We start from the raw sequence: 14,743 nt of genomic DNA on the forward strand, positions 1-14,743 counted from the left end.
ATTGGTCCCTTGCCTCACCCTATTCCCACCACCTTTTCAAGCAACTAATGCACAAGATTCGTTGTCAGTTATTCTTGGGGTAGATTTTTCAGTAGCTAGGCTTTCTGAACTTCTTAAATGTAAGTCCATTGTAACATTTTTCATTACTCTGAAACTCTTGAATTGCATGTAAAATAGGACATCCTTGAAAATCTAATATATGTGAATGTATCTGCAGTTTCTGATGGTTTTAGTTTTATTTATTTTTTTAGAGGGGGAGGGGCAGAGAGAGGGAGAAAATCTTTTTTTTTTTTTTTTAAAGATTTTATTTATTTATTTGGCAGACAGAGATCACAAGTAGGCAGAGAGGCAGGCAGAGAGAGAGGAGGGGAAGCAGGCTCCCTGCGAGCAGAGAGCCCGGTACGTGGTTCGGTGCCAGGACTCTGGAACCATGACCTGAGCCGAAGTTCAGAGGCTTTAACCCACTGAGCCACCCAGGCACCCCGGTTTTAAATAGTTTTAAATATGCCTTGGTATTACTCTGAGGGTAGGGTCTAAAGTAATGGTAAAGATTGATGTTGAATGTGTTTCAAATGGACTTTTCTAAGTTGAAGATTATCTCTTATAAATTTTTCCTGACTTGGAATACTGATAAAAAGCAGGGTGATTTACTAAAAAACCTGAATTTTGGTATTTTTAAGTATATTATTCTTAATAATAAATGAATTATTTTTAATTAATAATAAATGATAAATAATAAATGAATGATACATATAAAAAGTTAGAATATAAAGATGATGTGTAATTTGCTGGAGCCAGAATTAAGGCATGTTGAAAGGATCCTTAAGTTTTTTAGTCTTTATTTGAAAGAGGTTATATTTCTTCCCTTTGATTCCCACTAATACTTCTAATATTTTAAAAAATAATTTCTTTACAATTTTGACTTAAAAAATCATGAATGCTATATGATTTAGTGTATATTTAAAATTAGAAGAGCACCTGGCTGGCTCAGTCCATAAAGCGTGTAACTCTTGATCTTGACGTCAAGAGTTTGAGCCCCATGTTTGGGTGTAGAGATTACTTAAAATAAATTTTTTTTTAAATAAATTTTTTTATAATTAGTGAAATTTGAACAAGAGGAAATTGTATTATGGAGTTGGTCCACTTTTCCATAAGTAATGCAGAAATAGATTGCAACACAAGAATCAAATAATTCATATACAGATTAAAAATGGTTGCCTCCTAAGTTTCAACTCAGCTTTGTTTTAATGTCAAACTAAACCTCATAGTTCTGAAGCAGACATCATTTCCTTCTACAAACTTAACTTCCCTTACCAAATTTCTCATTTATATGTATTATATGAATCTTAATTTTTAGAATCTCCTGAGTCTTAGAGTTAACCTGTTATTCTTTCCCTGTTGTTCTCCACTTTTCTTTCTTTCTTTTTCTTTTTCTTTTTTTTTTTAAGATTTATTTATTTATTTGTGAGAGAGAGAGAATCTTCAAGCAGACTCCTCCCTGAACACAGATCCCATCACACTCGATCTCATGACCCATGAGATCATGAACTGAGCCAAAATCAGGAGTTGGATGATGCTTAACCTACTGAGCCACCCAGACACCCCCTCATCCTCCACTTTTCATTGGTCACAAAGTTGTATCAGTTCCTCATTTAAAGTATATTTCAGATGATGTTTTAAATAAGACTTGTGTTGAAAGTGTTCTGCTATAAAATCTGTAAATACTGACATAATGGAGAGGGTAATTGGCTTTGGAGTTCAATCTCAGTTCACATCATAGCTTTGCTACTTTGGGCAAATTAACTTTTCAGTGCGATAGTTTATTCTTTGAATGAAGGTTATGAAATCTCCATAGGATTGTTGTGGATTAAGGGTAACATGCAAACTGGATGACAGTTAGTTCAATATATTAAAAATTTTTTTGTGACTTTCCTAAAGAGCAAAGATTGGCAAATACTTGATTTTTTATCTTCTCAAGTAACTCTCCAACTTATAGAGGTGTTATAATTCTAACTGTGTATTTCTGACTTTTTATTGGTATTCCAGTTAAATATTTAATAATATTCTTCGGTCATTTTTGTACTTAGCATTACCTATATAAACTGCTTATTTCTTAGTTATTACCGGGTCTCCTTCATTTCTCTACCCCCCTCAGAATATCAAAATCATAGATATCAAAATCTTGGCATATCACTTTTAAGATGTTTTGCATTCTTTTTTTTTTTTTAAAGATTTTTATTTATTTACTTGAGAGAGAGACAGTGAGAGAGAGCATGAACGAGCAGAAGGTCAGAGAGAGAGAAGCAGACTCCCCATGGAGCTGGGAGTCCGATGCGGGACTCGATCCCGGGACTCCAGGATCATGACCTGAGCCGAAGGCAGTCGTCCAACCAACTGAGCCACCCAGGCGTCCCAGATGTTTTGCATTCTTGCTTAAGATTTTATTAATACTTTACATGGAAGATTTTTTAAATTTATTTTTAATTTTTTAAAAGATTGTATTTATTTATTCATGGAGAGGGAGAGAGAGAGAGGCAGAAGGAGAAGCAGACTTCCCAAGGAGCAGGGAGCCCAGATGTGGGACTCGATCCCAGGACCCCAGGATCACAACCTGAGCCGAAGGCATATGCTTAACCATCTGAGCTACCCAGGCACCCTATTTTTAATTTTTTTAAATTAAAAAAATTTTGATCTTGTTTGAGTCTATTCTCAAATACACTTCACTTTTCACATGATTAAGAATTACAGAATAATTTGGCTAAATTAATGAGGTTTTACCCTATAGTTGAATATTTGGAGTTGGAGTAGCTATTTCCTTTTGTTAATTTAAATATTCTTGCTGTGCTTATGTTACTAATTTGCTAAGGAAAGCCAGTTAATTCAGTAAAATCTTTAGTTCTAGGAGAAGACACAATTTATTTTCCTAGACTCTATTTGGACTCTTAATTTGGAGCTATGTGTTACTATATACTGAGAAGCTTTGCTCATGTTTTAGGAAGACTATTTAAACTACTTATGAGAGTACCTTTCAACTACCTTTTTATACATTAAAGTATTCATGTACTTAAGAACAATATGTTTTAGATTATTACTAAAAGAAGATCACCTAAGAACCTAGGTTATACATCATTTGATGTTTTTTTCATTTTAAAATTTAAAATTGAGATTTAGACAAAATACCATACTTGGTAATTCTGTATTCTTAGGTAGCTATTCCCTAAACTGTTCTTTCTTTTATAAAATCTAAAGAGACAAAGGAGTGAAAGTCATAGGCTCATTAACAAAACCTTTGACACTCGCTTTTGAGGTGATGGTGCTAGAGGAAAGCAAAAAGAAAATCAAGCTTTCAGGAACATCATTTTGTGGTTAAAAAAAAAATCTGTTGACAGCTCCACAGTATTATTGAGAAACAGGTGTTCCTTCTCAATTTTGTTTGTTTGTCCTTAGTTTTAATGACTATCCGGAATATGTTATTGGCTAGGATTCAGGAAGTGAGTATTTCACTGAGTGTGCATGTGAATAAGTCAGTTAAAATATTTGTATACTTGTTGTCCCACTTCTTAATGAGTATAGATATACCATTTTCTTTTTCAAGTGTTTAAAGCAATACATTGTAGGCAGTTGTTATTTGGAAATTTCAAGGCTAAACCCTGAAATCATATTTGTGGAAATCTAGGATTATAGTATGTTTCCCCCAAGTACCTATACTTGTTAGTGCCTTTGTTTGTTATTTTGACAGAAATGCCACATTTGACAATTCTGTTAATTCTTATTTTGACAATTTTATAGTAGGATTGTTACTTTAACCAGAGTAGAGGTAAAGCTATCTGTGGAATTTACTTTTGAATATATTCTAACTGAACCTGTCTGGAATAAAAGGATATATAGTTTTGTTTTGAGATTTTACTTTATTTTATTTATTTGACAGACAGAGATCACAAGTAGTTGGAGAGGCAGGCAGAGAATGAGGAGGAAGCAGGCTCCCTGACAAGCAGAGAGCCCAATGCGGGTCTCAGTTCCAGGACCCTGGGATCATGACCTGAGTCAAAGGCAGATGCTTAACCCACCGAGCCACTATATATCCAGGTGTCCTGGATATATAGTTCTTATTTAAGAAACATTGTTAGGTATAAATGGGACTTTTTTTTTTTTTTTAAGCTTTTATTTATTTATTTGACAGACAGAGATCACAAGTAGGCAGAGAGGCAGTGGGGGAAGGGGAGAAACAGGCTCCCTGCTGAGCAGAGATCCTGGGATCATGACCTGAGCTGAAGGCAGAGGCTTAACCAGCCACCCAGGTGCCCCTAAATGGGACTTTCATATTGTTCTGACAATTATTCAGAATATAAACACTTACAGTGAATATAAACTGCTGGTTTAAATAACAGACTTTAGTGCTACTGAAATAGCTTGATTAAATATTCTATAGTGATAAAATATTCTATAGTAACAGTTAAAATCATCTAAAGGAAGGATCAGCAAACTTTTCCTATAAAGGATCAGATAGTAAATAAATATTTTTAGGCCTTGTGGGCTCTGTGATTTCTCTTGTAAAGATTCAACTCTATTATTGTTGTGCAAAAACAGCCAAAACCATACATAACCAATGAGTTTGACTGTTCCAATAAAACTTTATTTAGAAAAACAGGCAGGAGACCATAATATGCCAATGAATTTCAGTTTAAAAATATACCCTGTATTGGGGTGCCTGGGTGGCTCTGTGGGTTAAGCCTCTGCCTTTGGCTAAGGTCATGATCTCAGGGTCCTGGGATCAAGCCTGGCATTGGGAACTCTGCTCAGCAGGGAACCTGTTGCCCCTTTCTCTCTCTCTGCCTGCATCTCTGCCTACTCGTGATCTCTGTCTGTGAAATAAATTTAAAAATCTTAAAATACGCACACACACACACCTTATATGGGAACTCTCTACTTTCTGCTGTAAACCTAAAGCTGCTTTAAAAAAAATTTCTGTTGGGCGCCTGGGTGGCTCAGTGGGTTAAGCCACTGCCTTCGGCTCAGGTCATGATCTCAGGGTCCTGGGATCGAGTCCCGCATCAGGCTCTCTGCTCAGCAGGGAGCCTGCTTCCTCCTCTCTCTCTCTCTGCCTGCCTCTCTGCCTACTTGTGATCTCTCTCTGTCAAATAAATAAATAAATAAAATCTTTAAAAAAAAAATTTCTGTTAAAAGTTTTTGAAAAACATGACACACGAAAAAAAATGACTTAGAATCAAATAATGTTCAAAACCTCCATGGCATCTCTTTGTTTTCACTGAGTGATAAATCTCCTGGATGACAAAAATCATAAGCATTAATTGTCAGGTATGCTTTCAAAGCATATCAGAATGTTCTGTTTTACAGAGATCTGTTTTAGAACTTATTTTATTCATTGATTAAAACAAAATATTGTGACATGCTATTACCACATTTGCTAACATAAACACCCAGAGCACCTTTTTCAACTCTTGGAGGAATTGTTGGAAAATTGATGATTTAAATGATTTCCTTGGTTGAATAGAAGATAATTCCAAAAAATAACCCCAGGGAATTTTCATTTTCTTTTTTTAGGATTTTATTTATTTAGTTAGTTATTTGAAGATTTTATTTATTTGACAGACAGAGATCACAAGCAGGCAGAGAGGGAAGCGGGGGCAGGGGAAGTAGGCTCCCCACTGAGCAGAGAGCCCGATGTGGGGCTCGATCCCAGAACCCTCGGATCATGACCTGAGCTGAACGCAGAGGCTTAACCCCACTGAGCCACGCAAGCGCCCCTAAGATTTCATTTATTTATTTGACAGAGAGAGAGATAGAGAGTAAGAGAGGGAGTACAAGCAGAAGGCGTGGGAGAGGGAGAAGTAGACCTGCTCTAGCAGGGAGCCTGATGAGAGACTCAATCCCAAGAACCTGAGCAGAAGGCAGACACCCAATGACTGAGACACCAATGTGCTCCCTGGAGAATTTCAAATTCTGTTACTGTCCTCCTGTCATTGATATTTAATTACTTTGTTTGAGTTTCCATCCTATAGTATTTATTTTTCTTCTATCCTATGAATATACCACAGAGTATGCTTTTGAATAAGTAAGTTAAAATATTTATAACCATTGGCTGTAATATTTGTGTAACTCATCTGGTAATTCAATTGAAATGTTAATGTAAACTAATGTATTATAGCTCAATTAACTTTAGAAACTTAAAAATGATTATAATTATGTATCTAGTTTTAACCTTTTTTTTTTTTTTTAAGATTTTATTTATTTGACAGAGAGAGATCACAGGTAGGTAGAGAGGCTGGCAGAGAGAGAGAGAGAGGGAAGCAGGCTCCCTGCTGAGCAGAGAGCCCGATATGGGACTCGATCCCAGGACTCTGAGATCATGACCTGAGCTGAAGGCAGTGGCTTAACCCACTGAGCCACCCAGGCGCCCCATCTAGTTTTAACCTTTTTATTGTGAACTATAACACACAGAATACATAAAACAGAGATGTATAGTTTGACAAGTTATTATAAAGTAAATGTCAGTGAAACTACCATGCAAGTCAAGAAATAGAGCATTGCTAGCGTGCTTTTTTTTTTTTTTTTTTTAAGATTTATTTATTTGAGAGAGAAAGAGAGGCAGAGTGAGCAAGTGAGCACAGTGGGGAGGTAGAGGGGAAGAGAGAATCTCAGGCTGAGCACAGAGCCTGACATGGGGTCCGATCCCACAACCCGGAGATCACGACCTTAGCTGAAACTAAGAGTCAGACACTCAACCGACTGAGCCCCTGGGTGCCCCACAGAAGGCTCTTATATGTCTCTTTCCAACTATAACTCCTTCCCTTACCCCTAGGGCTAACCATATTCTGATTTTTATAGTATCCATTTCCTTACTTTTCTTTATAATTTTATCACCATGTGTGCAGCTGTAAACAATATAGTTCAATTTTGCCTGCTTTTAAACTTTGCAAGTGGAATCATACAATGTGACTTCTTCAGTATATGACTAATACTTTTTTTTTTTTTTAAAGATTTTGTTTATTTGAGAGAGAGTATGAACAGGGATAGGGTCAGAAGGGGAGGAAGAAGCAGACTCCCCACTAAGCAGGGAGCCCAAAGTGGGGCTCAGTTCCAGGATTCTGGGATCATGACCCGAGCCAAGAGCAGATGCTTAACATCTGAGCCACACAGGTGCTCCTGACTAATACTTTAATACTGTATTCATTATAGTCATTTAATAAAAATGGCCAAGGTAAAACTGAAGTAATGGGATATTGAGCCATGTTCAAACCTGTCTTCAGTAAAACTGCTCTATGGGTGACCTGTCATATGTTTGTTGACTCTTCCTGCCCTTCAACTGCTCTTTCATGTAGGACATTGTTGGAGGTGCCTAGTGACAATTGTAGTGGGTGATGAAAGGGGTAGCACTTGGTTTTGAAAACAGATTTCTCATTGTCTCTGTGAGATCTTACATCACCCTGTAAATTTTATGGTGATAAGATTGACTTTGTCATATTTTATAAAGATTAGTTATAAAGATTTAATAACAAATATTAATGTATATGTATAATAGATACATATGTACACATACATACTTATGTTTCTGACTGAAGAAACACTTTAATTACCTAAAACATTTGGTTTTATAGAAAAAATACTTTGTTTTTCAGGTGAAACTTCCACCGATGATGGAAATCATAACTGCTGAACAGCTGATGGAATATTTAGGTTAGTGTTGCAAAGTGGATGATTTTATATCTCTTTGAAAATGAAGTCTCCAAAGCAATATATTATCAAATTGCATTTTTCTGAAGTGCTATTATATTATCTAGTTTAAAATTATAATTTTGAATCTCGTAATTAAAAATTTGTGTCAGCATGTTACTGTTCTTGGGTGTTAAACCTTTCTGAAGGCTTTTTCTAACCAGTGTTAAAATTCCGTAATATAAATAACGAGACTGGTAACTTCCAGAAAAGAACAAGATACATATTAATTCCTAATAAATTGTAGAATGGGAATTGGTGCAGAAATTCTAACATTGCATGTGGAGAGTGTTAAAAAAAATACTGAGTAGACTTGAATTAAAGACCCAGGAGGTGACTTAGAACATCACTATCCAAAGTATGATTCATGGACCCATACTGGTTGATGAAGTGTTAGTTACCAATCTGCAGTGATATAGGGGTTTGTACCAAAATGTAAGACATTTACATAAGCACATTGGTTAGTTCATCTGAAGTTTTTCATAGCAAAATTTTCTTGATGAAGGAGGCAGTGTCTTAAGTTGCAGTTTGTTTGCAGACCACCTGCTTTCAGTAGAACTTGTTTACAGAACAGGTAACTGTATATTACACTGAAGTCTCTTATAGTTTAGCAAATAGGAACTTACATATTTATACTGTTACGAAATAGGAAATCTTAATCCACATTCTTAGTTTTTTTAGTAATTAAATGTTTATTTTAAGAAAAATTAAAAAAAATTTTTTGGTTGGCTGATTAGTTTGTCTATGCCATTCCAGACTACAAGCTAGCTATTTTTAATGAAATATAGGCTTAGTGAAGTAATGGAGATTGTAGCTTTGGGAAGACCCTTTTCTTTATGTAATTACTATCATTTAATCCTATTCACTGGTTAGGGAAATCTCATAGTGAAGGGTAGATTACTTTGAATACTCATATATCTGGAAATAGAATTTCTATTTATACCTGTTTTATTTTATTTTATTATTTTTTTTAAAGATTTTATTTATTTATTTGACAGAGAGAAATCACTAGTCAGAGAGGCAGGCAGAGAGAGAGAGAGGGAAGCAGGCTCCCTGCTGAGCAGAGAGCCGGATGCGGGACTCGATCCCAGGACCCTGAGATCATGACCTGAGCCGAAGGCAATGGCTTAACCCACTGAGCCACCCAGGCGCCCTATTTATACCTGTTTTAGTCTAGCTTAGTGATTCTTAAACTTTGTGACTTTAAATTATGTTTCATAATTGGGATCATAATTGGGAATTATGTTTCACGGGGAAAGCTAAAATATGCTTGGTGCTTTTGATGAAAAGCCAGTATGACTTCCAAGAAGTGTGCAAAGGAGATCACATTTGAGAGGTAATGGGGTCAAGGCATAAATGGCCCTGTTGGATTTTTTTTTTTTAAGATTTTTATTTATTTATTTGACAGACAGAGATCACAAATAGGCAGGGAGGCAGGCAGAGAGATCACAAGTAGGCAGGGAGGCAGCAGAGAGCCTGATGTGGGGCTTGATCCCAGGACCCTGGGATCATGACCTGAGCCGAAGGCAGAGGCTTTAACCCACTGAGCCATCCAGGTGCCCCGTTGTCTGACTTTTAAAAAGATAATTTATTATATCTTTACATACAAATACTATATAAGGAGGTCACTGTTGAAGCATTTTAATTTTGCCCAGAGTTGACCTGTCTTCTCTTTTCCTAATGCTCACTTGGGATAAGCTAATGACTACCAAACCTTCTCTTCGAGTTTTTGGCCTAGTGTAACTGTCAGATGTTTCTTGATATCTATTTGTCTGGAATGGCCCACTTAGTAGCAAAGTCTTATGGGTTCTTTTTCTGAAATTCTTTCCTCTCTGTATACTTCAAAATGTGAATTTATTACAAATTCTGTTGTTTCCTCTCCCCTTCAAATTGGCGTACATAACAGTGTTACTTTCCTAAAGCATCAATTTCATACTTCTCTTATCTACTTATAAAGGTAAAGATCCCTTACGATCTTTGACAAGCAGCTAGCCTTATCAACATACTATTTATGATTTTCTATTATCTGATCCAGTTTACTTGTCCAGTCATATTTTCCACCATTCTATGACATAAATCTTTTCTTTTTTAATAAATAGCATCATCTCTGCCTTTCCTTTCTCTTTTTTAAAATTTTAAAGTTTTTTTTTCTTTTCCTTTAAGATTTATTTATTTTAGAGAGTGTATGTGTACAATGGTGGGAGGGGCAAAGGAAGAGGAGGAGAGAGAGAAAATCCTCAAGCAGATTCCCTGCTGAGTGTGGAGCTGAACAATGCTTGATCCCAGGACCCTGGGATCTTGACCTAAGCCAAAGTCCAGAGTCAGTTGCTTAACCAACTGACCCACCGAGGTACCCCTACAACGTAAATCTTGTGTATAAACTTTCTTATGGGCTATCCATATGGCACAGCGTTTCTTTCTTTCTTTCTTTTCTTTGTCTTCCTTCTTCCTTTCCTTCTTTCTTTCAAGATTTTATTTATTTACTTGTCAGAGAGAGACAGACTGCACAGGTAGGCAGAGGGAGAGGGAGTAGCAGGCTCCCTGCTGAGCAAGGAGCCCGTTGTGGGACTTGATCCCAGGACCCCAAGAATCATGACTTGAGCTGAAGGCAGGTGCTTACCTGACTGAGCCACCCAGGCATTCCTCTTTTTTTTTTTTTCCTTCCTTCCTTTCTATTTTTCATCTGTCTATTAAGATTTTATTCATTTATTTTTTAAAGTAAATTAAAAATTTTTTTTTAGATTTTGTTTTTAAGTAACTTTATACCCAACGTGGACTGGAACTCACAACCCCCAGATCAAGAGTTTGCATGCTCTACTGACTGAGCTAGCTAGGCACCCCATGGCATGTTTCTTTTGTGTTTTTCTGTCACTCTTTTTCCTTCAAAGAATGCTTTTTGCCTCACTTTCTTTCCAAGTTCTGCCCCTTTTTTGTGAATCCAGTTTAGACTTGACCCCCTCCAAAGGATATTTCTAGGTGCTATAGGCTTTATCAATATCTCTTTTCACAAAATCAATTGGTACTTCATTTATCACATGTTTTACTCTATTATACTTTACATCATCTCATTCTGTTTCTTGTATGTTCTTTTCCCAACCAAATTATTAGTTTTTTAAGAGAAACATGTATTTCCCAATATTTGTTTTAGCCTATTATTAAATATTCATAATGGATTCTCTAGACTCTCAATAAATACTTTTTGATTATAATAGTATTGTTTTCATTTGTTTTGTTTTTGTTTTGTTCTGTTTTGTTTTTTTAGAGGGAGAGAGAGAATCTTAAGCAGGCTCCATGCCTAGTGCAGAGCCCAATATGGGGGTATATCTCATAACCCTAAGATCATGACCTGAGCCAAAATCAAGAGTCAGATGCTTAACTAACTGAGCCCCTGAAACAGTATTGTTGACTAAATTCAGATATAAAGGTTAGATAAGCTAGATAAAACAACACTCTTAAAAGATGATTTATTTACTTAAAAAAAAAAAAGAAGAGATGATTTATTTAGATAAATCTCCTTTAGAAACTCAAACTTTAGGGACGCCTGGCTGGCTCAGTCAGTTGAGCATCTGCCTTCAGCTCAGGTCATGATCCCAGGGTCCTAGGATCAAGTCCTGTATTGGCTCCTTGCTCAGTGGGGAGCCTGCTTCTCCATCTGCCTGCCACTCCCCCTGTCTATGCTCCCTCTCTGACAAATAAAATCTTCACAAAAAAGAAAATAGAGACTCAAACTTAGTCTTCTAAAAATATAGATATCTATTGCTGTATAACACATCACCCCAAAATTTACTGGTTTAAAAATGAACATTTATTATCTAATGGTGTCTGTACATCAAGAGTCTATGCATGGCTTAGCTAAGTGACTGGCTCAAGGTCTCTCATGAGGCTGCAGTCAGGGTGTCAGCTGGGACTGCAGTCTCATGCCCAGGCCCAACTCAGGAGGATCTCCTTTAAGGTTATTCACATGGTTGCTGGCAGGATTGAGTTCCTTATAAGTTGTTGGACTGAGTCCTTACTTCCTTACTAACCATAGCCCAGGTCCTTTAGTTCTGTGTGATGTGGGCCTCTCCATAAGGCAGTTTAGAACATGGCACCTGGCCTTCCTTAGAGTAAGCACGTGGGAGAGCATCATTACAAAAGCCACAATATTCTGTATTCTAATTTCAGAAGTGATATATCATTATTTATGCCGTTTTTTCTTTTTGGTATTCACCAGAAGTGAATGCCTAAGTCCAATTCATACTCAAGGGAAGGGGATTATACAACGATGTGAATACCAGAAGACAGGAATTCTTGAGGTCCATCTAAAAGTAAGCTCCGCATCCAGCATGGAGCCCCATGTGGGGCTTGAACTCATGACGCTGAGATCGAGATCTGAGCTGAGATCAAGAGACAGACACCTAGGGGCACCTGGGTGGCTCAGTGGATTAAAGCGTCTGCCTTTGGCTCAGGTTATGGTCCCAGGATCCTGGGATCGAGCCCCACATCGGGCTCTCTGCTCCGCAGGGAGCCTGCTTCCTCCTCTCTCTCTGCCTGCCCTCTGCCTACTTGTGATCTCTCTGTCAAATAAATAAATAAAAAATCTTTAAAAAAAAAAAAAAAAAAAAAAGAAAGAGATGGACACCTAACCAACTGAGCCACCCAGGTGTCCCTCTTGAGGTCCATCTAAGAAGCTGCCTACCTTAGCCAGGCTATTCTCTTGTGCAGAAATCTTGTGGGGTCAGGAAAAGAGGAGTTGTGTGTTTGAGTCTTTCATAATAATTATTCTATTAGCATGTAAGTTTTATCTATGGTAGCATATTCAGGGTCATTTAATATTGAATTCTAGAATGTTCTGCGTCTTGACTTCACTAAGGTTTTAGTGAGGAGAGCAGATACAGTCTTTTATCATGGTAAATACAGAACCTAAATATAAGATACAAGTATAGTAATTATGTCCTCAGTTATTTGAATAAATGGTCTATAGAATTTACTTAAAGCATAGTTTTTAGTTAAATGCTATATGAAAGCCTCAATATACTAATATACAATGTGTTGTATATGGAGAGGACTCAAAAATGTTAAGTAGACTTGCTTATACATTTTTATGTATTAGTTAATTTAGTGCTTTAGGATATGGAATAAAATCATTACTGTTTAGATTTTGATATCTTAAAGTTCTAATTAAGAGCATACACAGGGGGCACCTGGGTGGCTCAGTCAGTTGGGTGTCTGCCTTTGGCTCAGGTCATGACCCCAGGGTCCTGGGATCAAGCCCTACCTCGTATTCCTGGCTCAGTGGGGGGGTGTGCTGCTCCTTTTCCCTTTGTGCTGCCCCATTCATGCTCCTCTTAAATAAATAAATAAAATCTTAAACACACACACACACACACAAAACACAAGTAATGATATATTGATGTTCATAAGAAACTTTTGTTATCAGAGATTCTTGATGTTATGGGAAAGCTCTTGTTGTGAAGCTTAAGAGAATACTTGATGCAGTCTTTAGAGGTTTATTTTAAATTAGAAAAATAATACTTGTATTAAAAACAATTTTGGGTGCCTGGCTGGCTCAGTCCATAGAGGATGCAACTCTTGATCTCTGGGTTTTGAGTTCAAGCCCCACATTGAATGTAGAGATTATTTAAAAATAAAATCTTCAAAAAGAACCCAAAACCAAAACCCATACAGTTTTATCAACTTAGTGATTTGGGAGGCTAGGTAGAAGTTGGTTCCATATATCACTATTTATATCAAAGTAAGTTCCAGATAAATAAGATTTAAACATTAAAAAAGATAAACATAAAATGACATGAAGAAAGCACAGGTGAATGTTTGTATATGCTTAAGAGGTAAAGCTCTTTCTAAACATGACATCCTACCAGAAGTTATTAATAGAAGAATTTTACTTTATCAAACTAAATATTTCTGGGGCACCTATGTGGCTAAGTTGGTTAAGCGTCTGCTTTCAGCTCAGGACATGATCCCAGGGTCCTGGGATTGAGCCCCTCATAGGGCTCCCTGCTCAGTGAGGAGCCTGCTTCTCCCTCTGACTCCACCCTCCCTTACTTGTGCTATGGCACACTGTCACTTGCTCACTCGCAAATAAATAAAATCTTTCAAAAAATTAAATATTTCTGGGACGCCTGGGTGGCTCAGTTGGTTAAGCTGCTGCCTTCAGCTCAGGTCACGATTCCAGTGTCCCGGGATCGAGTCCCACATCGGACTCCTTGCTCAGCGGGAGCCTGCATCTCCGTCTGCCTCTGCTGCCACCCTGTCTGCCTGTGCTCACTCTGACAAATAAATAAATAAAATCTTTTAAAAAATTTTAAATATTTCTCTGTGTTAAAAAAAAATAGACATAAAGCATCACCATAAAGTCAGAATACAAAATAGGGGAAAAAATATTAACCACACACTATAACAGGAAGTGTTCTAATTATTCTAACTGAAGAAGAGTTTTACAGAAATAGACCCATAAATATAGAGAAAAAACTGGTAGTTGCCAGAGGGGAAGTGCATGAGGAGATGGGCAAAATGGGTGAAGGGGAGTAGGAAGGTATAGGCTTCCAGTTAATAAGTCATGGGGATGAAAGTTACAGCATAGGAAATCTAGTCAATGATGTTGTAATAGTGCTGTATGATGACAGATGGTAGCTACACTTGTGAGCATAGCATAACATATAGGGTTGTTGAGTCACTATCTTATATACCTGAGGCTAATATAACATTGTGTATCAACTATACTTCCATTAAGGAGCGCCTGGGTGGCTCAGTTGTTAAGCGTCTGCCTTCGGCTCATGTTATTATCCCAGGATCCTGAGATCGAGCCCTGCATTAGTCTCCCCGCTCTGAAGGAGGCCTGCTTTTCCCTCTCCCTCTCTGTCTGCTTGTGTTCCCTCTCATTATCTCTGTGTCAAATAAATAGATTCTTTTTTTTTTTTAAGATTTTATTTATTTATTTGACCCAGAGAGAGGGATCACAAGTAGGCAGAGAGGCAGGCAGAGACAGAGGGGGAAGCAGAGCAGAGAGACT

The 14,743-nt window shown here is 37.2% G+C and overlaps 1 protein-coding gene across 3 annotated transcripts in view; it reads left to right on the top strand.

The window, feature by feature from the left end:
* The window catches only part of MINDY2 (MINDY lysine 48 deubiquitinase 2), a 74,773-nt gene that overhangs the window by 8,746 nt on the left and 51,284 nt on the right, over positions 1 to 14,743 (top strand). For all 3 annotated transcript variants that reach the window (XM_032342681.1, XM_032342680.1, XM_032342679.1), the window contains exon 2: positions 7,638 to 7,695. In XM_032342681.1, coding sequence (XP_032198572.1) covers positions 7,638 to 7,695 — 58 coding nt within the window. The remainder of the gene's footprint in view (positions 1 to 7,637; positions 7,696 to 14,743) is intronic.

The sequence above is a fragment of the Mustela erminea genome, chromosome 5 (genome assembly GCF_009829155.1).
Source record: "Mustela erminea isolate mMusErm1 chromosome 5, mMusErm1.Pri, whole genome shotgun sequence".
NCBI lineage: Eukaryota > Metazoa > Chordata > Mammalia > Carnivora > Mustelidae > Mustela > Mustela erminea.